The 20,461-nt window shown below is 52.8% G+C and overlaps 1 protein-coding gene across 21 annotated transcripts in view; it reads right to left on the reverse strand.

Annotated features, from left to right (window-relative positions):
* The window catches only part of PFKFB3 (6-phosphofructo-2-kinase/fructose-2,6-biphosphatase 3), an 84,609-nt gene that overhangs the window by 20,010 nt on the left and 44,138 nt on the right, over positions 1–20,461 (reverse strand). For 7 of the 21 annotated variants that reach the window (XM_070601185.1, XM_070601199.1, XM_070601186.1 and 4 more), the window contains exon 2: positions 73–198. The exons of 3 other annotated variants lie outside the window; for them this stretch is intronic. In XM_070601185.1, the coding sequence (XP_070457286.1) occupies positions 73–198 (126 nt within the window). Of the gene's footprint in view, positions 1–72; positions 199–7,892; positions 9,731–11,158; positions 11,366–20,461 lie in introns of those variants that run through there. 11 more of the 21 variants (XM_070601189.1, XM_008516890.2, XM_070601180.1 and 8 more) reach the window with 9 other exon arrangements.

Here is a 20,461-nt window from a genome sequence, read left to right on the forward strand (position 1 = left end):
GGGTCGTAGGGGGCTCGCGAGCAGGGTCCCGCTACCTGTTGGGACCGCCCAGGCCCTCGGACAAGGCCTCACCTTTTGTGGGGACCCCAATCCAGTTGAGGTAGCGAGTCAGCTTCTTGGAGATGTAAGTCTTACCCCGGGCTGGGAGGCCCACCATGACGATCACCGTGGGGGAGTTGGTCAGCTTCGGCCCACAGGCTGCGAAGGGCAACAGAGAAAGGCGGCATGGATGAAGCGGCGCGTGGTGACGAGCAAATTCCTGTGCCCCACAACAAACTCTAAAGGATTCCACAGAAATTCCTGTATCATTCCCACCTCGGAGGCCCTGGCATTTTACAATCCAGCGGGACTAGGGCCCCCTGGTGGCCAGAGCCCGGCCGTCACACCTTGCAGCTCCATCTTGTTTTCAGGAAATGCGTGGCAGGGACCCACTCAACCCCAAATTCAAAAGGGCAGCCCTAAACCCAGCCAGGGAACTGGTGGCCAACCCCAGAGCGGAAAGCACCCCTGGGAGTGTAAGCAAGGGACTCCCAACACCAAGGAGGGTGAGGTTAACAATCGGAGAGGGCTTTCCAAATGCAATATGTAAATCGAGGTAGCAGGTAGCAACAGGAAACGGGTCCCCGGAGTCAAAATACAGAGAGAAGCCAAGCATCAATTTCCCACCCTCTACACAGTAGGTCTGAGCGGCCTTCTTAAAAAAATAACTTTTAGGGGGCCAGCCCCATGGCTGAATGGTTAAGTTCACGTGCTACGCTGGCAGTCTGGTGTTCTCGAGTTTGGATCCTGGGCACGGACCTGTGCACCACTCATCAAGCCGTGCGGGGTGGTGTCCCACATAGAAGAAGTAGAATGACTTACAACCAGGATATATAACTATGTACTGGGGCTTTGGGGAGGAAAAAAAAAAATGAGGAAGATTGGCAACAGATGTTAGCTCAGGGTCAATCTTCCTCACCACACACGCACAAAAACCCCCACAACCACCTTTTAAAGAAGGCAATTGTAAAAAGTAAGAGTTTATTAAATGAAAGTAGGTCAGGGACCTAGAATGCTGGCTCCCCAGAAAGGGTGACAGATAAATTCCTGTCCCTGAGACTCTCCTGCCCTTTCCTGCTCCTCCCTTTCCAAGTTTCGATGGATGCCAGAGCCCTGTGGAAGGGCTGGCAGGTCACCGGGCCTCCGAAGCTCCAGGTCACCACACCCCAAGCAGGGCCCTGGGAAGCTCCATGTTCCTCGTAATCTCAATAAGCAAAACGCCAGGGAGAGAGGCTTTCACTGGGTTTTCAAGAGAACAGCCCAAAACCCTGTTCCGGACATTTAAGCCACTGTATTTCCCTGGCTGGCATCTTGCCCTGAGACTCTCAGGCGACTCTGGCATCCTAGTGACAAGGGTGCTCACTGGGGAGCAACAGACCGGCCACCCGCTCCCAGCCAGGCAGCACTGCCCAGCTCTCCTCATCAGCCATGCGGCAGCGCGCCCAGCACCGGCCACACGGGCGCAGGCCAGGCTGCTCCGGCTGCACCCAGGCTAGGCAGACGGCAGACTCAGAGAGGGCTGTGCCTCTCTCGAAGCAGGTGAGGGCCCACGGGGGAGGAGGGAAGGCCACCAGGCCACCGACAGGCACAAGCTCAAAGGAAGACGCCTCCTCTTAAGCTGGACGCGCCGACATGGTCCCACACTTGGGCTGGTGACCAAACTAAGGTCCCACGCCCTTAGTGCTGGCCTAGGATCTGCCTCCTGGACCTGGAGGCTGGAGGAGGCAGAGAGGAAGCCAGCACGACATACAGAGCTGTTCCTCCTTCCATCTTTGCACACCATCAGCCATGCAGAGAGAGGAGAAGGAAGACAGGCCAGCAGGAGGCCGGGAGACATTCCGGAGCCACAAAGCCCTTGGCTGGATTCCTCGGCTCCCAGTGGCCAGGAACAAACCAGTTCCTAGAAAACAGAGGAGCTGTCCTGCCCGGTGTGAGCGTACGAGTGGAGCAAAGCAGCGCCCTGAGTCCCAAGGGGCAAGCAGAGAAAGGTGACGGCCTCCGGGAAAACCACGGGGACACAAGACACACCCTGCTGCACACATTGTGGCAGCTGCAGGTGACAAAGGAGAAGACTGTTGAAGAGTCCTCCCGGGTTCCTGGAAACAATACTCCACTAATCCTTCTCCCAAGCCACTGGTTTTCCCCTCATCTCATCTGATGTCCCCACGGTGCCACTGCTCCCAAGGGCATCTGAATGTGCAGAGATGGACGGACACATGCTCTCTCTCAGCTGCGCACAGGCATGGCACACTTGCGCTGGCCTCACGCCAAGGAAGCGCAGACAGGGGCTGACCGACTTATGCAATCAGGGATTCGTTCTATGATCCACTAGTCATCTGCACAAATTCCCTCCGGCAAGAGAGGCTCTGGGAGAGAAAAAGTCATAAAGACACGGCAGAGTAAATCTCTTAAGCCAAAAACGCAGGTTGAATCTCAAACCGAAATAAACCTTTGCTCCCTTATTTGGTAAAGCAGAAGCCACCCTCCCTAGTCCTGTGGCTTCTGGCAGAAGTCGAAGCAGCTGTAGGGGATACCGTCAGAGGTGGCTGCAGCCATCGCTCCGCCCAGGAGTCCTGGGTCCCCAGCAGAGCAGGGAAGCCGCACCACATTTTGACGAAAGTTTTGTCTTACTCTCCTTCGTCCTTCCCTCCTCTTTTTAAAACTCACAGCACATCCCAAGGGCTTTCGTGGTCCTATAAGCACCTGCCTCTGCCTCAGTTTCCCCTAGACCCCGAGTTTCTTCGTCTCTGTGGACCTTTTTGAAAAGGAGAGCCCCCTCCCACCTCTCGCACCATCCTCCCTGGAGCTCCGCCTTTTCCTCCTCTTCCCCAACAGCACAGGGATGAGGGGTGAGAAGTGCAGAGTCGAACACAAGATGTTCCAGAAGGTACTTGCGTGTTTCATCTCATCTTATACAAGTGTTTAATATTTTAACTTCTTTTTCACAAAAAGAAAAGTTTTTATGCTGAAACGTGATGTTGGCATAAATGTGTATAAGGGGATGCAGGTGTTCACCATGTTTCGGGTATAAAGAAGCAACTGCAGTTTGGGGGGGGGGCTCAGGCTAAAAGTGTCACCCGTGGTTAAGGCCATCGCTTGAGTAAGAGCTCATGGAAAGTCACCGAGGTCCGGGAGCTGACCCTCCACTCTCCAACGTCATTACAAGTACTCCCTCACTCAGCGGACACACGTGCCGGGTGCCCTGTGAGCACAGAGCACGTGAGCACGTGTGGACGCAATCACTGTATGAGAAGCTTCCAGTCTGGGGTCAGGGGCAGACAACATACAAGCAAAGAAACACACAAGATCATTTTGGAGCATGACAAATGCCACGATGACAGCAGAGCAGACGTCCGTATAGAGAGCGCTGGCCCTGGGGCCGCGGCTGGCCGTGGGCTGGGCTTGAACTGGGTAGCTGGGTCAGCATCCCCGGTAGCACCTAAGTTAGGACCTGACCAACCACCACCAGCCATTCGGTTGGGCTGGTCCATAATGTGCTAGTTCCCTGCACATCCGTGGATCCAGGAAAGCAGAGGATGACCAGGAGCCCAGCTGGTGAGCGAGGCGAGCAGCAGCCTATGGTGAGCTGAGTAGCCAATCCTGGAAATGATCAGCTGGATGAGTCAGGGCCCTGGACACAGGCCACATTCTTGGGTTCCGATTCCAGCCCTACTCCCCGGATGAAGCTGCTAACCTCTCTGATCACGTGTAATTCACTCACACAGGCAGGCCCTCGACAGCCAGCCTCACCCCCGACACTGACACCCACAACTCAGGCTCAGAAAATAAAATAAACCATTGGAAGGCACTTTGCTGTTGCTCCCGTAGCTCCTGCAAGCTTTCTTCTACCCAGAGGTGCCCCGCCATGGTGACCTCAAAAAGACGCCAAGTCATCGGTGCTCTTTTCTACTGCAGGCAAGTTATGCTTCAACGACGACTTCCAGGGGAACCAATGGAAAGGGCTGTTTCAGACAGATGGCGAGTGGCATCTACACACGGGGTCAGGCCCCCGAACTGCCTGACAGGATTTCGATTGCCCTGACCTACCCCCCCCCACCCCCCCGGCAGGCCAGGCAAGCGGATGCAGCACAGAAAGACCTGCTGTGCCCTGCAGCTACATCAGCACCTCCAAGGGGCTCTCTGGGAAACAGGCTTCACGCGCTTGGCCCTGGGAGAATGGAATGCAAGCCCAGAAAGCGATGATGGACCCTTGACTGTCGTCCACTGGACACAAACCCTCTCCTGGGCCCACATCAGCCCAGGGTCTGCTTACTAGTTAATGTTAGGAATCAACATGGAAGTGAGCTTGCCCCAGGGGGCTGGGCCTGAGGACTTGCGGGGTGGGGACAACCCAGCTAAGCGAAACCTCTTTGCAAAGCTCTGCTATAGAGTTTGATGGGTACTGTCCTCATTCCTTCCTTTGCATGCACATTTTAATTCATACTTTGCCCAAGAAATGGCCCTTCCAACCCGAGGTGGTCTCTGCCAGCAATAGGGAGGGGCTGGGCGTTTTACTGACTCATTTGACAATATGTGTGAAATGCTTCCTACCAGCGGCCGCCCGCCCAGGCAGTATCAGCCATGTGGCTTTCATCCTTCTAGACGTGGGGAAACGAAGACCCACAAGTGATGAGAGTAGTAAGGAACAGAACTGGGGCTCACCTAGGTCCTTCTCACCTGAAATCCTTGGAGGGCTCTTTCCTAAACTAGTGGTTCTCCACCAGCGGCTGGACCTAAGGAGCTTTTTAAAAATAGGATGCCCGGGGCACAGCTGCAGCAAGTCTAACTCGGCTTGGGGTACCAGTATGGATTTTTTTTTTTTCAAAATCTCCCCCAAATGATTCTAAGGTGCAGCCAGGGTGGAGAATCACCATTATAAACTGTAGTGGCCACCCAAGGATAAGGCAGGGATTTCTCTTGAACATCCCTTCTTTTCCTTCTTTAAGTTAGAATACCATCAGGGGGTTTAAGACTCTATTGAGATGAAAATCTTTCTATCCGTGGACAGGATGTAACCTACTTTATAGATGAAGAAGCTGAGGTTCTGAGTTGATCAATAACTCGCCCAAAGGGGCAGGGCCTCCCACGCAAAGGCTCTCGACTTTCAGCGATGACAAACAGAAAGGAGAGCCAGCTGCTGTCCGTCAATAATTTACTTCCTCATCGATGAAGCTGATTCACCGATTCAGGAAGTCTCCCCGAGTTACGGCCTGCATGTGAAGGAAGCTGCAGGTTTTGTAAGACGCATTTATCACAACGTGAGTGCAGCAATGGGGCACCCAATTGACATGCTTCGGAGGAAGGAACATCACCAAACGAATCCACCTGGGGCTTTCTGTTGTGGTCTTACCGTTCCTGGTATGTCGACAGTAAGATCCTTCACACCCTCATTTTGTTAATAAACCTCAGGGGCATCTGATGCAGACCCCCGATTAGGACTCCATTTAGAAAGACGGTAACAGGTTTTGGAATAAGAAAATCCATCCAATGTTCCAAGTGGCAGTAAAGGGGCAGGGGGAGAATCAGGAAAAAGGCTGAAAAAATAAATCCTCTTTTCTCTATTCCAATGAGAGCTAACGGTGACTACATAAACCAAGAACGAGACCACTACTCGAATAAGGGCATGTAATAAATATCCAGCTGCAGATATTTTTATAAGGCAGATGGTGTCAGAGCCGACAGCCCAGAGCCAGGCACAGGGATTCCAGGAGAGGGCGGAGACAAGCCTTAATCCATCAGCTTTAGCAAACCGTCCCCCCCACCCCCCCACCGCACCAAACTCTGAATGGTTCTGACAGGGATTTTTAAGCAAATCTCTCCTCTGCGTGTGAGACGTGCAGACTGATAGAGTCTAATGGATGGGTCTCCGAAGCCTGGAGGCAGGAAACATCGCTGCACACTTGTGTCCCTTGAAATTACACGGCTGAGCGAACGCCAGCCAATCTAATCTCAGCAGCCTCTGCACCGAGCCTCACGGTCATTGCTCCCAGATGCCACCCCGCCACCATGAACCTCAGGGGACTACCAAATGTGTGTGCGTGTGTACACACATACCTACAGATGCATTTATACAAATTTACACACAGAGGGAACCAACGTCTAGTTGTATGACCAATGACAGTTTACAAAGTGCTGCATAAATATCTTTTATTCAAAAGTCAAAAAGGGCGGGGTTGTTTCTGCAGCTCACGGTGGCCAAACCTCCCTCAGGATTTAAGGCGCTGCCATCCTCACGCGCAACAGGTTTTACAGAAACACACCCAGACCGTGGTCAGCCCCAGTTTAGCAAGCTGTTTAAGAGTCTATCCAAAAGGGTGGCGGAACAAGAAACAGACCTGAAAAAGCCTCTAGCCTTGGCCACCGTGCAAAGAAACCTAGAGCTCCTTAAGGTTTCTGCAGCCCCCAGAACCCGTGGGTCCCGCAGAAGCGACAGGCTGATGAAGGAGCAGCCCCCTGTGTCGGGAGCGCCTTGCCAGGTCCCGTCACCAGGATGACGTAGCAGCACCACAGGGCCAGAGCTCCCCACTCCCCAGGGCAGGTCTGGGGGGCGGGAGGTGGTGTTCAGACCTGGGCAAAGCCAGAGGCAGCGAGCAGTCCTGGTGGCCTCGGTGACCATTCCCTGAGGAACGTGGCAGCAGAGGCCAGCAGGCTGCCTCGTACTCAGGCACCAACGATGCCTAGAAGCCACCTTGAGGGTTTGCCCCTGGGGTCCTCCGTTTACTGTCAGGCAAGGCGACTGGGCCTCCAGAGAAACACCCATCACTCCTGCTAGACCCTATGCACCTGATGGGCGGGTAACCTGGAGAAGGTGCCACTTTCAAACCTTTTTTCTAAGAGGTGGCTCTCTCCGCAGCTAGGGACCCAGCCCAAGATAAACCTTTCCAAAGCGTTTATGGCCCGCGACAGGCGGGGAGGGGAACTGCCAGCAAATTCCGAGCACGGAGGAGTGTGTGCGTGCGTGTGAAACGCTGCCAAGTGTGCAGTCACCGACCCACAGACCCTTCCCAAACCGGGGGCAAAGGCTTGCTTTCCAAGCAGCTCTCTCGTGGCCCCCAGCACAGGAGCTGGAGGTGGGAGCGGGGAGAGGGAGGGAGAGAGGCGAAGGAATAGAATACAACGAAGGAAAGAGAGAAAGTGGAGAAAGAGAAGTAAAAAGAGAGAAGATAGAAATATAAAGAGAAGTAAAGGAGATTGGAAAGGAGGAGAAAGAAACAAGAGATGGAAATACATAGAAAGGCGGAGAGCGGGTGGAAATAGAGGAGAAGGAAGGAGGGAGGAGGGGAGAGAGACAGAAGAAGGGGTGGAGAGCCCCGAGGAGGTGCGGCACGTGCGAGCGGCCGCGTCCCTCGGCCGTTCCCGGCCCGGCAGGCGCCCAGGAGGGTGGCCAGGGCTGGCGACACGCGGGCGCCCCTTCCCAAGCGTCCTCGCAGCAAAGGCTTTCCGCAGCGCCCTGCGCTTCCCGCCGCCGGCGCTCCGGAGCGGAGACCCTGGGGAGGCGAGCGGAGCCCCGCGCTGCCGCCGGCCGGGCCACAGCGCCCCCGACGCCGGCCAGGGGAGGAGCAGCGCCCGCGCCCAGCCGCGCCGGAGCCCGCGCCGTCCCCGCCCCGCGCCACCGCCGACCCCTCTCCGCCGCGAGGGTGGCGGAACCCGGCGGCGCGCTGGGGCGGAGCAGGGGTCGCCCGGCCCCGGCCCGCGGGGACAGCGGTGGAGGGCGGCGCCCGGCTCCGCACGAGAGCGCCGGAGGAGGAGAGTTGGCACAAAAGCGCCCCGCCGGGGCCGGCCACACAATGGCCTCGCTCTCCACGCGGCGCGCTCTTCCCCTGCAACCCGGCCCCGCGCACATCTGCACTCACATCTGGGCAGGGAGGGACGGTGGTCGACGGGGATCCAGATCTTCTGCACCCGGCTCTGAGTCAGCTCCAAGGGCATCTTCACAGCCCAGCCTCGGCGGCTCTCCGCCCCTCGAGAAGAATTCAGACTTGGGGAGGAAAGCAGCGTGTCGACCCCCGAAACAAAGGGCAAGAGGGGGTGCGTACGCGGGAGCGCGGCCCGGGCGCTCTCCCTAGCGCTGCTTTTGGGAAACGTGCTTTGTGCTAAATCACGAACGCTCGCCCGGGGCGTGAAGCTGCACGCGCGCTGCGAGAGGGACAGAAGGCTGGGGCTGCAGCCGCAGCTCCCGCAAGGCCGGGCTCGTCCACTCGGGAAGCAACCGGGATGCTCGGAGCGCAGTGACAGCCACGGTCCCCGTGCGCCAGCTAGAGTCCGCCGCCCTCTCCTCCCGCTGGCCTCCTCTCCAGCTCTGCTAGGATGCCCCGCGCTCCGCCCGTGCTTTTAAGAGTCGCGGCGACAGCGACGCACCCGCACACGTCAGCCTCGGGGCGGGGACGCATTCCTCGGGTTTCAGCCCCCTTGCACGTGGGGAGAGGGGGTGGGCAAGCCAGGAGATGGCCTGGGGGCGCCCCCTGCAGGCCGGCGACAGCAGCGCGCCCTACTCCTGCAGTCCTTCTCCTAACGCCCTAACCCGAGCCCTTGCTGAAGGTCTCTGAGCCAACTCTTATCATCCCCTAGAGACGACAGGCACAGCTTCCCAGAATAATCATCTCAACGGTGCTGGGATGAAAGAAGCGGCGCCGTGAAGTGCGGTCCGTGGACGCCCGCAGCTGAATCACCTGGGATGCCTCCTACAGACTCGACCTCTCTGGGAGTGGGACCCCGATACTCCACGTTCTTAACATGCGATCCGAGCCAGGCAAAGTCAAGCTGAAGAACCGGGCTTAGGGTTAAAGGTTGGAGGGAGGTTAGCGGGGACGGGGAATGGGGGATCTCTGCTACCCTAGATGGCAGCCCGAGGGAGGATGCTGAGAGCGCCCGTGGTGCACAGCTCTCCGGGTCCCTCCTTGCAAGAGCTGCTCCCTAATAATTCTTGTGAGTCTCCCCCATCACGACCCCCACCACCCGCGGCGCGGTGGCTTCCTTGGTCCTTCGTCCTCACCCCGCCCACTTTCCTGAAGGCCTTAGAAACCTTGACTTGTGCTGAACATTGCTGCCCCAATACCCAGCCCCAAGACCTGGAACCCCGGCTCCAAGACCGGCCGCTGAGGGGCCTGGGGTGCTGGGCAAGAGGAGGGGGTGGGAAAGCCCCGGAGGCCGGACTGGAATGAAACGAGGCCGTTTACAATATTTTCAGTATACCTTTCTCTCTCCGAGTAGAAGAGTAAATAAAACTAAATCCTATTCTGACCCGCAATTCATTACCTGACTATAAACCCCGGAATAACTATTGGGAGGAGGCACCTTGATTATGAAAACCCCTAAAATTCATGACATTTAGGGGGCACAGCCCTACTGCATCTCTTCCTTGCCGATTTTTGGTGTGTATGTATCCTTTCTGCCTCCCTGGTACTCGCAGTTTTGTGTCAGCTCGAGACATGTGACAGTTATGTAGTCAAGCCAGTGCGTGCCCTGGGAAGATCTGGGGTGCTTTTAGCAGGGACTGCAGCCTGCACGGTGGCATTACATGGATGTGACTTGAGCACGCGATACATCAGCACGGAAGCGCTGCCCTGCCTTGCAGAGGTGCATCCCTCACGCTGAGGTTGTGCTGTGATTGGAAGGCAGAAGGCGGCGCTCCCTGAAACCAAGCTGCAACGGAGTAGTCTGCGCAGAGGCTGCCACACGTCGCTCACGTCCCGCATGGCTCCGCTGGGAGGGCGCCGGCTCCCTGGCTGCCGGCGCGGCTGCTCCCGCCCCGCCTGCCCGCCCCGCCCCACCCCGGCCAACCCCCCTCCCTACACCCCAGCCCGTCCAGGGGCTGGGAACGCCCAGGTCGCCCACCAGGCTGGTGCTCCTACCCAGTCCCCTCGACCCCCACTCCAGGCACCCCGCCCCCGCCTCCTCCCCACTCCCTACACCCCAGCCAGCCCAGGGGCTGGGAGCGCCCAGCATCGCCCAGCCGGCGGGCGTTCCCGATACCCCTCCCCCGCGCCCCGAACCCCACTCCGGGCAACCCGCCCAATCCGGGCATCCCCCCTTCCCCGCACCCCAGCCCACCCAGAGGCCCGGAGCGCCAAGCGCCACCCACCAGGCAGGTACCCTCTGCCCCCGTGCCCCGCCCCCTCTTCGGACACCCCTCCCGCCCCCGCCCTCCCCAGAGTCGCTGCTCTCCCTCGGACAGCTTTGCTGACTGTCTGGTTTCGGAGCTCGGGCAGCTGTTCAGAAACCCGAGTGCATTGCATTGGGACTTGTTTTTCTGCAGTGGGAGCAAATGCCAGACGTGACACCCTATAACGCCCCAGGGAGAGTCCCACTCCACTCCTGAAATAAGAGCGGGCTAATCCCAAGAGAAAAACAGCAGCGGGCGAGCGCCCGTGCCACGTGGTTCGCTGGGGTCGGAGAGGGGGCCGGCTGTGCACCGGGGGGCGGCTGCACCCTTGCATGCTTGCCACTGCTTCTCCAGGAAGAAGCAGGGTAGCAGCATGCCTGCTTGTTTTGCACCGGGTTTTTTTGCACACACAGGCAGGGCAAGCCTCGAAGCTTGCGGACAACTGTGGGGTTCAGCTGAGGGGGAGAAGGGTTCCACGCGAGCTGGGGCACCGCTTTCCTCTCCTGGCCTAGATAACGGCTCTGACCGGAGGCCAGCTCTGAGGACCCGAGGCAGCTGACGTTCCTCGGAGATCCCAGTAAGCACTCGCCCTCGCCACGCAGCCCCCGCACTTGCCAGCCCTGTGTCCTCAGGCGTCCATCGCTGCCCAGCAAGGACTAAGTTCTGCCTCATCACCTCCTGCACCTGAGGGAGGGGCGGAAGCTCACTTAATCCCTCTCCGCCTCTGATATCTAAATGCAAACAAACAGCTAGTGCGTGGGGGGGACAAGGACAAATCCACACTTTAAAATAAAGGGGGAGGGCAGCCAGAATTGGTGCCCCGCTGGCAGCGCTGAAGAACACTAGAGTAGTGTCCTCATGGACGATGAAACCACTCCACTGCAGAACCGGGTATCAACAACCCACCTGCAACCGACTTCCAGGAACGTCCTGGTTTGGGGTTGACTGTTGTAGACATCCTCCTAACTCTTTCCTAGTTCCGCTAGGGGCCCCATTTCACCCATCTAGGGCTCTTACCAAGCCGGCTGTCCCCAGTCTGGCCATCAGGAACACAGTCTTTCAGAAAAGGCTCCAGAGGATGTAAAAGTTTCTCCAACACAATGAGCTTTTGACAGAAAGCACGGCTCCAAGTACTGGAGGAGATTCTATGATACATGTCCTAGGGACTACTGAGGAACCTTCCAGACAGTCCAGGCATCCGCTTGTTTTGAGTGAGTAAAGGGAAGATTAGAGCGGTTAAGGAACTAGGTCAGAGGTCAAGGAACACAGCCAGTTAGGGAACTTTTTCCCCTACTTGACACAGCAGCTAACTCCCCAGTAGACTCGAACCCCAGGGTGCTGTGTGCAGTTCTGATGGAGGGGGAGACCACAGGGTGACTCAGACCTTCTCACCCAGAACAGCTGAGCGGTTTGACAGAAAAGAGCACAGAGAGAGACCTTCTTGTGCCCGGTGGAGGTGCTTGGAGAGAAGAAGTCTTGAGCTGGGTCTACTCAGAGAAAGGATGGAGGAAGTGGTTTCTCTCCATGGTCTTCTCTGTTCCCACTTCCCTCTCTAGCGGATGTCTCTAAACCCTGCTCCCTGGTACTGTAACAACAGCAAAAAGCAACCCCATTTCCATGATCCTGTGCCAGTTAGCCAGATTTAAACATTTCAACCATGCTCATCCCAGCAGGAGAATGAGAGGCAGAACAAGCCATGGCAGGCCCTGGGCAATCAGAAGTTGCTAATTAGACATCAAGTGTCGTCATGTGCTCCCGTGCACGATCTCATGTCTGAGAGAATGAAGTGAGACACTAAATGAAAGACTGAAATAAGCCCTTACCTCACCACCCATCCAAAGAGAGGGGAGAGGCGATTTTTTAAAAGTGAAATGTTTGTCACTCATACGTGAATGGAAACACAGACGTCCACACAGTGCCACATCGATGGGCCGAGCGCCCAATTCAAAACCTGCACACGCAGGTTTAGAGCAGCTCCTTTCATTATCACCAAAACACGGAAGCAGCCAAGAAGTCCTTCAGCAGACGGATGGATAAATAAACTGTGGTCCATCAAGACAATGGGATATTACTCGGCGCTAAAAAGAAATGAGCCATCAAGCCATGAAAAGATATGGGGAAACAAGTGCATATTACTAAGTGCAAGGAGCCAGTCTGAAATGGCTACATGCTCTATGATTCCAACTCTGTGACATTCGGGAAAAGACACAGCTTTGGAGATGGTAAAAAGATCAGTGGTTGCCAGGAGTTCGTGGGGAGGAAGGGATGAACAGGCGGAGGATTTTCAGGGCACTGAATCTACTCTGTACGATACTATAATGGTGGATACATGTCATCATACATTTGTCCAAACCCATAGACTGTTCAACACCAAGAGTGAGCCCCAAGGTCAGCTATGGACTCTGGGTGATGATGACGTGCCAGTGTGGGGTGAGGGATGTTGATAATGGGGGAGGCATGCATGTGTAGGGGCAGGGGAATATGGGAACTCTATATTTTCCTCTCAATTTTGCTGTGAACCTAAAGCTGCCCTAAAAACTAAAGATTATGAAAAAAATCATAATTTTCCTACGACTGTCACATACACTTTTCTCCAATCAACTGGACTTAGATGTCTCCTTCTCAGAATGTGAGGACAGGTCCTCCGTGGCCACAGCCTGGCTCTGGGTGAACAGATGCAACAAAAGTCCCACTGAACCTTCCAGCACATCTCCATTTCCCTCTGCTCATGTTACTCCACTTCTGACAGGACTTTCCTTCTCTTTGGGCACACTCCTGAGGTGTGACCGTGCTCTTCAAACCACCCACTGGGGTCTCCTGTCCAGCATCACACCTGGCTACAGCTCTGATTAATGTTATCCTCCTTGTCAATGGCCTCATCCAATATCAAGACATATATTATTTGTGTTTAAAAGTATTATTTTATAACTTCAAAATATTTGTGGTTTTTAAAAATCAGACTTTCTGCAGTTAACTGTTAACCATTAACAGTACTGTACCAAGGTCGATTTCCCGGTTTTGGCATTTTACTACAGTCACACAAGATGTCACCATGAGAGGAAGCTGGCTGAAGGGTTCATGGGACCCGATGTACTATTTTGTAACTTCTTGTTTTTCAAAATAAACAGTAAAAAAACAAAAAACTTAAAATCAGCGATAGCTCAATTTGCTCAAATTCTGAAAGAAAATGCATAGATTGTGTAGATCCAGGCCTTTAGGGAGAAGGAAACTGGCAGAAAGGTGGTCAAGAACTCTGGCGATTTGCATGTGTTCCTAACACCTTTGCTTTTTGCAAACGACACACATATACAAACAGAATTTGCATGACTCCTGCACCTCTGGGAAAAGGGAATCACGCTCAAGCTGTGTTTTAATTTGGGGAGGATGATTGTATTTCTGGGCTTTGCATAGATCTTTGGGAGAATATCAGTGGGTCTGTAGTCTTCGTCACCAATTTGCATGCACAAAAAAAAGAAAAGAGACAATCACGCAGAGTTCAGTTGAGGATGGCAAGAGGGGAAAGAAGGCACAAAGATGCGTAACTACTTCAGAAGCTCACTGTCCATCTTCTTCCGGTACGTAGCATTCATTAGATGCTCACAAACAGAGCTGTGTGTCAGACACTGTGAGGAACAAGCTGCACTGGATCTCAGTGATCTTGGGTCCAGCCAGGGAAGAGACGTAAGTGACCAGATAGTTGTCATCGTGGTGTTCTGCCAAGCCTCACGCTGAGTTTTACAACTAAATAGCTCCCACGCCAAGAGCTTGTCATTTAAGACCACAGAGAAAATGTACAGAATGTATTAGAATAAAAGTTGGGAACTAAGAGAGAGGTGTTAGGTAGGGTAAGAGTATGCCAAATGCAGGCTAAGGGTAAATCCATACTGGGATGGTAAGAAAAGTTTGCACATAATTGGGGGCAAATCAACTGGGAATTTCACATATCTCGTTGTTCTTCGGTTTTTCTCTGCTGAGTCCAAGAGGACACATGGAACTAAAAGTCGAGATCTCCCATTTCTCCACACATTCAACAAGGACTCAAGGCTCAAATATTAAATGACTTGCCTGTGATCACAGAAGCTACTAAGCCAAGGAAGAAAAAAAACAAGATCGTCGACTAGCGTGGTATTCTTTCAAGTTTCTCCCAATTAAATTACTTTCCAACCAGAATGCCGTTTCCTTCCCGAGAACAATGCCAAGAACACAATTTTCCCGCAGTTTCGATGACAATCTCTAAATTACTCAGTATTGGGTTATAATGTGGAAATATAAATAAGAATCATCTTAAGAAACTATTATGAAGATTAATAGCTAAAAACTTCAAACGACCCTACAATATAAAGTGCTACTGAATATATAAAAGCAGGGAGCCAGCCTCCCAAAGAGTCAGAGCCCTTCATGTTTTAGCATCATACCCGGAGAGCCTTCCACCGTTATGATGCAGAAAAGGCACCTGGTCGCTACTACAGTAGAGCCAGTTTAAAAAGGAATACCAGTTTTATGAAATGAGTCTCAATCAGCATTGAAAATGACAAAAAGATGTGCAGGAGGCCTTGGGCTTTTTATGTACTTCTCACAGGTTTTAAGATGTCCTAATTTAGTAGTGAAGGGGAAAAAAGAAAAGGAGAGATACTCCTATATCTCCAACATCATTCAGATTATTAGCTAAATCTCAAATTTCTATCACTAATAATACATTTTTACAGAACGGCAGTCTCACCAGGTTTTCATAGCGTGACATCTCCGTGTCCTGTGGGGCAGCACTGTCCCACGGGAGCTACAATCATAGCTTAAGTCTCTAGTAGTAAAAAGAAACAGGTGAAACTAACACCAGTAACATATTGTATTAACCTCACCTATCCAAAATATTGTCCTTTCAGCATGTTATGCTATGACAAATAATTGAGATGATTTACACTCCATTTTTTTATCCTACGTCTTCGATCACTCTTCCAGGTATCAGGAGGAAGGGAGGTCAGGGTAGAGGAAATAGGAATGAGGGCCCTGAAGTGGGGTCCTGAGTCAGAGGAAAGCTAGGGTGGGTGGAACAGAGAGGGCTGGAGGATGAGGAGGCGGGAGGGGCTGCATCACAGAGTGCCCTGCAGACCATCAGGAAGACTGGCTCCTCTCCTACGAAAGACAGGAAGCCGCCAAAGGGCTAAGAAGAATGAGCAACAGAGTGGACGACCCGCCAGGGCGGGGAGGGCCCTTCCTCATATTCACTGAAGTATCCACGCAAGGCGCCTGGAACAGAGCCGCCAGGCCGGTGGAAGGCACCCAGTGAACAGTGGGGGACTGGATGAGAGTTTGTTTAGAGTGGCCTCTGGTGGCTGTGTTAAGAACAGATCATAATAGGCAGGCATGCCCTTGGGACCCTGAAATACCGTAAGGTCCAGAATCTCTGGTCTGGGTTTGTAAAGAAGAAGGATGAAGGACAGCTCCAGAGGCAGGGCCCCACGTGGAGATGTCTTTCAAACGACTTGGCTCTCAATTTCTCTTCCATCCCTCCCCCAAATAGAGTTTATCCTTATGAAACTGAAAGAAACCTTTATTCTGGAAAATTCCTTTCAGTGGCTTGAAAACAAAAGGTGGGGGTGGGGCAGAAAAAGAGCCAGATGCTCAAACCCACAACGGTGTTACTAAGCAGTCAGGGGCCCTCATATCCTGGAAAAAGCTACCATCTGCAATGAGAATAAATTAGTGGATAATTTATTGAGAAACTGATGGATCAGGCTGCCTTGACTGCGAGAGAAGCCGTTATGGTCACTCCCTTATCCCTTCTCCCTTCTCTGTTCCACCACACACAGCAGCTTCTCATTGCCATGCACCTTCTCTCATGGAGAGAATCACCATTTCCCTTCTCTGACAGAGAATCCCCTGGTAAGCTGACTGGAAGGTTCCTTTCTACCAGCAGTGTGAGCCTCCTAGAAATGTATCCAGTGGGCATCCTAGTTTATATACCATTCTCTTGTCAGTTGGGTTCGTGACTTGGTCTCCTTAACTTGATGATCTCTGGGTGCACTACCAAAATCCAGCCTCTACAGATGAAAATCGGAGGCCCAGACCCTGGGCCACAGGGACCCTACACAGTTAGGGCCAGCAGCCCAAGGAGGCATGGCAAGGGGCCAGCCAGTTTCCCCTCTGACACCCAGTCTTGCTTCTTTCCATTGTAAGCATGAAAATATGCCCTAGAACACTTGTGGCTTTGTTTCCTGCCAGAAAAGTTTCCCAACGACAATATTTTATAGACACAGACACAAAACAGAGAGTTGGAAGAAGACTCCAGAAGTGTAGTAAGACCCAGATAAACCGAGGTAATAGCTCTGGGTAGGCTCATGGTGGAGCAGGGAGAAACCACGGCAAATCCTGGTCCGTAAAGCCCCCAGATGTCTCCAGTCTAAGGGTCTCCTATGACCTTCATGACAATTCCTCCCAAATCACAGATGGAGAAGCAGCAGGAGCAGAAGACTGACCTTTGCCCTAGGAAAAGTACTACGTGACTTTGAGCAGGTGGAAAATTTTCAGAGAGCATCACTCAATAAATTGTGTATAGGTCTGTTCAAGGGGGTAAGTTAGACAATTCTGGCATTATTGTTTGGGCTGTTTCCTCATCAGTTAGAAGAACTACCACTCAGCCACCAGTCATGTGGATAAAGAGGCCAGACAGATGCCAGGGACAGAGCGTCACCCACTGGACAGCAAAGCCTGCTGGAGACTCAACAGCCCAGCGATCCTCCACCGCCCCATGGCAAGCTCACAACACAGCTCTTCACCAAATGCCCGTGTACTAGCTTGAGGAGGGGCATCGGGGCCAGCACCATGTGATACAGAAAGCTGGTCTTCGAATCTGCACCCAGCCACTTACCACTGCTGTCTGGGGAGTGTGTACACACACCTCCTCACGGGGCCCCCTTTCCCACCCATCCCCCAACACCAGTACTTTATGTAAACAGACAGTGGGTGTAGCAGCATTATTCACAAGAGCCAAAAGTCTAAGCGCCCATCAACAGACGAACGGATAAACAAAATGTGGTCTATCCATACAATGGAACATTATTCAGCCACGGAAAGGAATAAAGTTCTGATACACACTGTGACAATGGAGAAAACTTCAAAACATGACTGTTATGGGCTGAACTGGATTCCCTCAAAATTCGTATGGTGAAACCCTAAACCCTAGTACCTTCGACTGTAACTATATTTGGACATAGCATCTTTAAAGAAGTAATTAAGTTAAAACCAAGTCCTTAGGGTGTACCCTAATCTTCTCTGACTGGTGTCTCTATGAGAAGAGGAGATCTGGACAAACAAGGAGACACTGGGGATTCTTGCACACGGGGCAAAGGTCATGTGAGGACACAGCAAGAAGGTGGCCATCTGCAAGCCCAGGAGAGAGGCCTCAGGAGAAATGAAACCTGATCTCAGACTTGCAGCCTCCGGAACTGGGAGGAAATAAATTTGTTGTTGTTTAAGCTGCTGCGCGTCTGTGGTGTTTCCTTATGGCAGCCTGAGCAGCCTAATGCCATTATGCTAAGTGAAAGAAACCAGACACAAAGGTCATCCACTGTATGAGTCCATTGTTATGAGATATCCAGGACAGGTAAATCCATGGAGACACAGAGCGGATTAGCGATCGCCAGGGCCTGAGCGAGGCAAAGATGGGGAGTGGCGGCTGAACGGGGAGGAGGTTTCCTTTTGTGGTGATGAAAATATTTTGGAGGCAAATAGAAGTGATTTACAATATCGTCAATGTACTAAAGGCCACTGAATCATACCCTCTAAAATGGTTAACTTTATGTTATGTGAATTTCACTTTAAGTTTAAAAAAAGCAAACAAAAAAAGGATGAGGACAGACAGAAAGCTATCTTAAAATGAAGACATTCATCTGTTGCAATTAGGACAGAGCAGTTTACTAGACAAGGAGAAAGAGGGGCTAGAAAGAGTAGAAAGAAGCAAGTCCAAGAGACTTGAGATCATTGGGAAAGACATGGTCAGCCCAGACCTCTGCCTCCACAGCCCAGCTCTGGCATCCGTCCTCGGACTGCCAGTCTTCCCCAGTGGGGGCCCCTCAGCATCAGCAACATGAAGGCGGGAGAAGGAGGAGAGAGAGGAGTCTCAGGACTTTGAACAAACCACTTCACATCAAGCGAGTTTGACCCGCTGTACCATAGTGAGTTTGCTCAAGGATCAATGGGGAGGATGCCTATAAAATAGGGGTTTTGTATAAAAAGTGCATAGCAGAGCACCTGGCATACAGTATGCGCAATATTTGGTAGCCAATAGCTCCATCCAAACCGAGTCTTCAGCTTTCTGCAGAATCCATCTCTCTCTGAAGTCTAAAGCAGGAGGGGGCATCCAAGCTAGAAGAGGGTGGGTTTCCTGGATTTCTCCCCCTCCCCCACCTTTCCCATTCCACCCAACTCAGCTTGGCTCATGCAGTTGTAGAGGTCAAGAAGTCCTGTAGTCTGCCATTTGCTTGCTGGAGACCCAGGGGAGCTGGTGGTGTAATTTAGTCCAAGTCCAAAGGCCCGAGAATCCCAGGACCGATGGTTTGAGTCCATGTGAGTCCAAAAGCCTGAGAACCAGGAGCGCCAATGCGCAAGAGGAGAAGACAATGGAGGTCCCAGCTCAAGCAGAGAGCACAAACTCCCTCTTCCTCTGCTTCTTTGTTTTAGTCAAGCCCTGAATGGATTGGATGATGCCCGCTCAAACTGGGGAGGAAGATGTTCTCTACTCAGTTCAAATGCTCATCTCTTCTGGAAACGCCCTCACGGACACACCCAGAAATAGTGCTTTACCAGCTATGTGAACATCCCTTGGCCCAGTCAGGTTGGCACACCAAATTTTTCATCACACTTCCCCCAGCCACTCTCCCCGTCTTCCTTTGCAGGAGAACCTCAGTTTTTAGCCCCCCAGCTAAGCGATCTTTCTCAGACTTGCAGGGGAGACATGGCCAAGTTGCTAAGGCGAGGCTGGAGAAGGTCCCCAGCTCCCAAGTGCTCCACTTGCCCTCTCCTGGGCATCTTCTCCTGCTACTGGAACAGCTTCTCAATGAGGAGCAGCATCGGTGAGGTGCTCCCAACAGTGAGCTCACCTTGCTCCTTCTGACTGTGTCCTTTGGCCCTTGGACGTCCCCTAGGCCATCTCCCCTCGAATCTAGAAACCCCTCCCTGACAGCCCTCCTGGGTAGCCTCAGCCTGGACTTGTGGCTTCAGGCTGTTTGTTCCATTATTAGACAGGGCCATTGGCCAGAAAGATATTTCTTACACTGAGCCAAACATATCCTCTACCTTCCCCCATTGGCTCTCAGTCTGTTCCTGGTTACATAATAAGCCTGTGCATTCCTCCAGCAACAGATGCTTGCCCTCGAACAGTTGTGGGCAGCTATCATGTTCCCATTAAGACATACAATCTTCCGGCTGAGAAGCCCACTCCTGGACTTCACAGCAGCGTAAACAGGGTCAGCACCTGGCGCGCAGCAAAGCCAACGAAAGAGTGAATTCGCCTCAAGATGTTCAAAGAATCGGGTTGTAGGGAGAAGTTCATGTTGAGCGACACTATAGACCTACGGTAAACACCAAAGTGAGTGAGGCATTCAAAATTACGACGAGAAAAAGCAATTCTATGGAAGCTATGGATGGTCGAGGATTCGATTCTCAGCTACTGAGAGCCAGACTTGTCTGAGCTGCAAAGTTTGTCCAGTGGGATTAGGGAGTGTGGAAGGAACACTACAGGCTGGGGAAGGGGCCGAGCGCTGGGAGCTGGGAGCATGGACCCTAGTTCTGACCCCGTCTATGCCGCGTTGCAGGTCTTTCCTCACTGGGCCCCAGTTCCCTCAACTGCCGAGGGTCTCTAGGCATCTCTTCCACTTCTCCAGTGACTGTTCCCAGTGAAATATAGGTAGAAACTTGACAGTAATTACAGACTAGAAGCAACTTAAAACAGGGACAGCTGTCCACCTTTGTCTCACCGGGAGCTTATCACAGTGTCAGGACATGGGAGGTGTTCAATCTATGCTTGATGAAGAATGCTTAGATTTGCAATGTCTCAACTAATCAACAAGTAATCTCGAGCAGGAACAAGCATGGCTCACATCGTGGGCTGGAAGCAGCCTCCAGAAGTGCTCCAGGAACCACAGGGCTTGGAGGCAGACAGAGAGCCGCTCATTGTGGCCATCAGTGGGTTCATCTGTAAAATGAGGATAATAGTGGCCCCGTCTACCTGAAGAGGTGGCCATGAGGGTCAAATCAGATACGAAAAGAAGCGCTCTTGGAAACACTGTGAAGTACTCAACAAGCGTGTGAAGATCAGCATTTTTG

Source organism: Equus przewalskii, chromosome 30 (assembly GCF_037783145.1).
Source record: "Equus przewalskii isolate Varuska chromosome 30, EquPr2, whole genome shotgun sequence".
NCBI classification, from domain to species: Eukaryota; Metazoa; Chordata; class Mammalia; order Perissodactyla; family Equidae; genus Equus; species Equus przewalskii.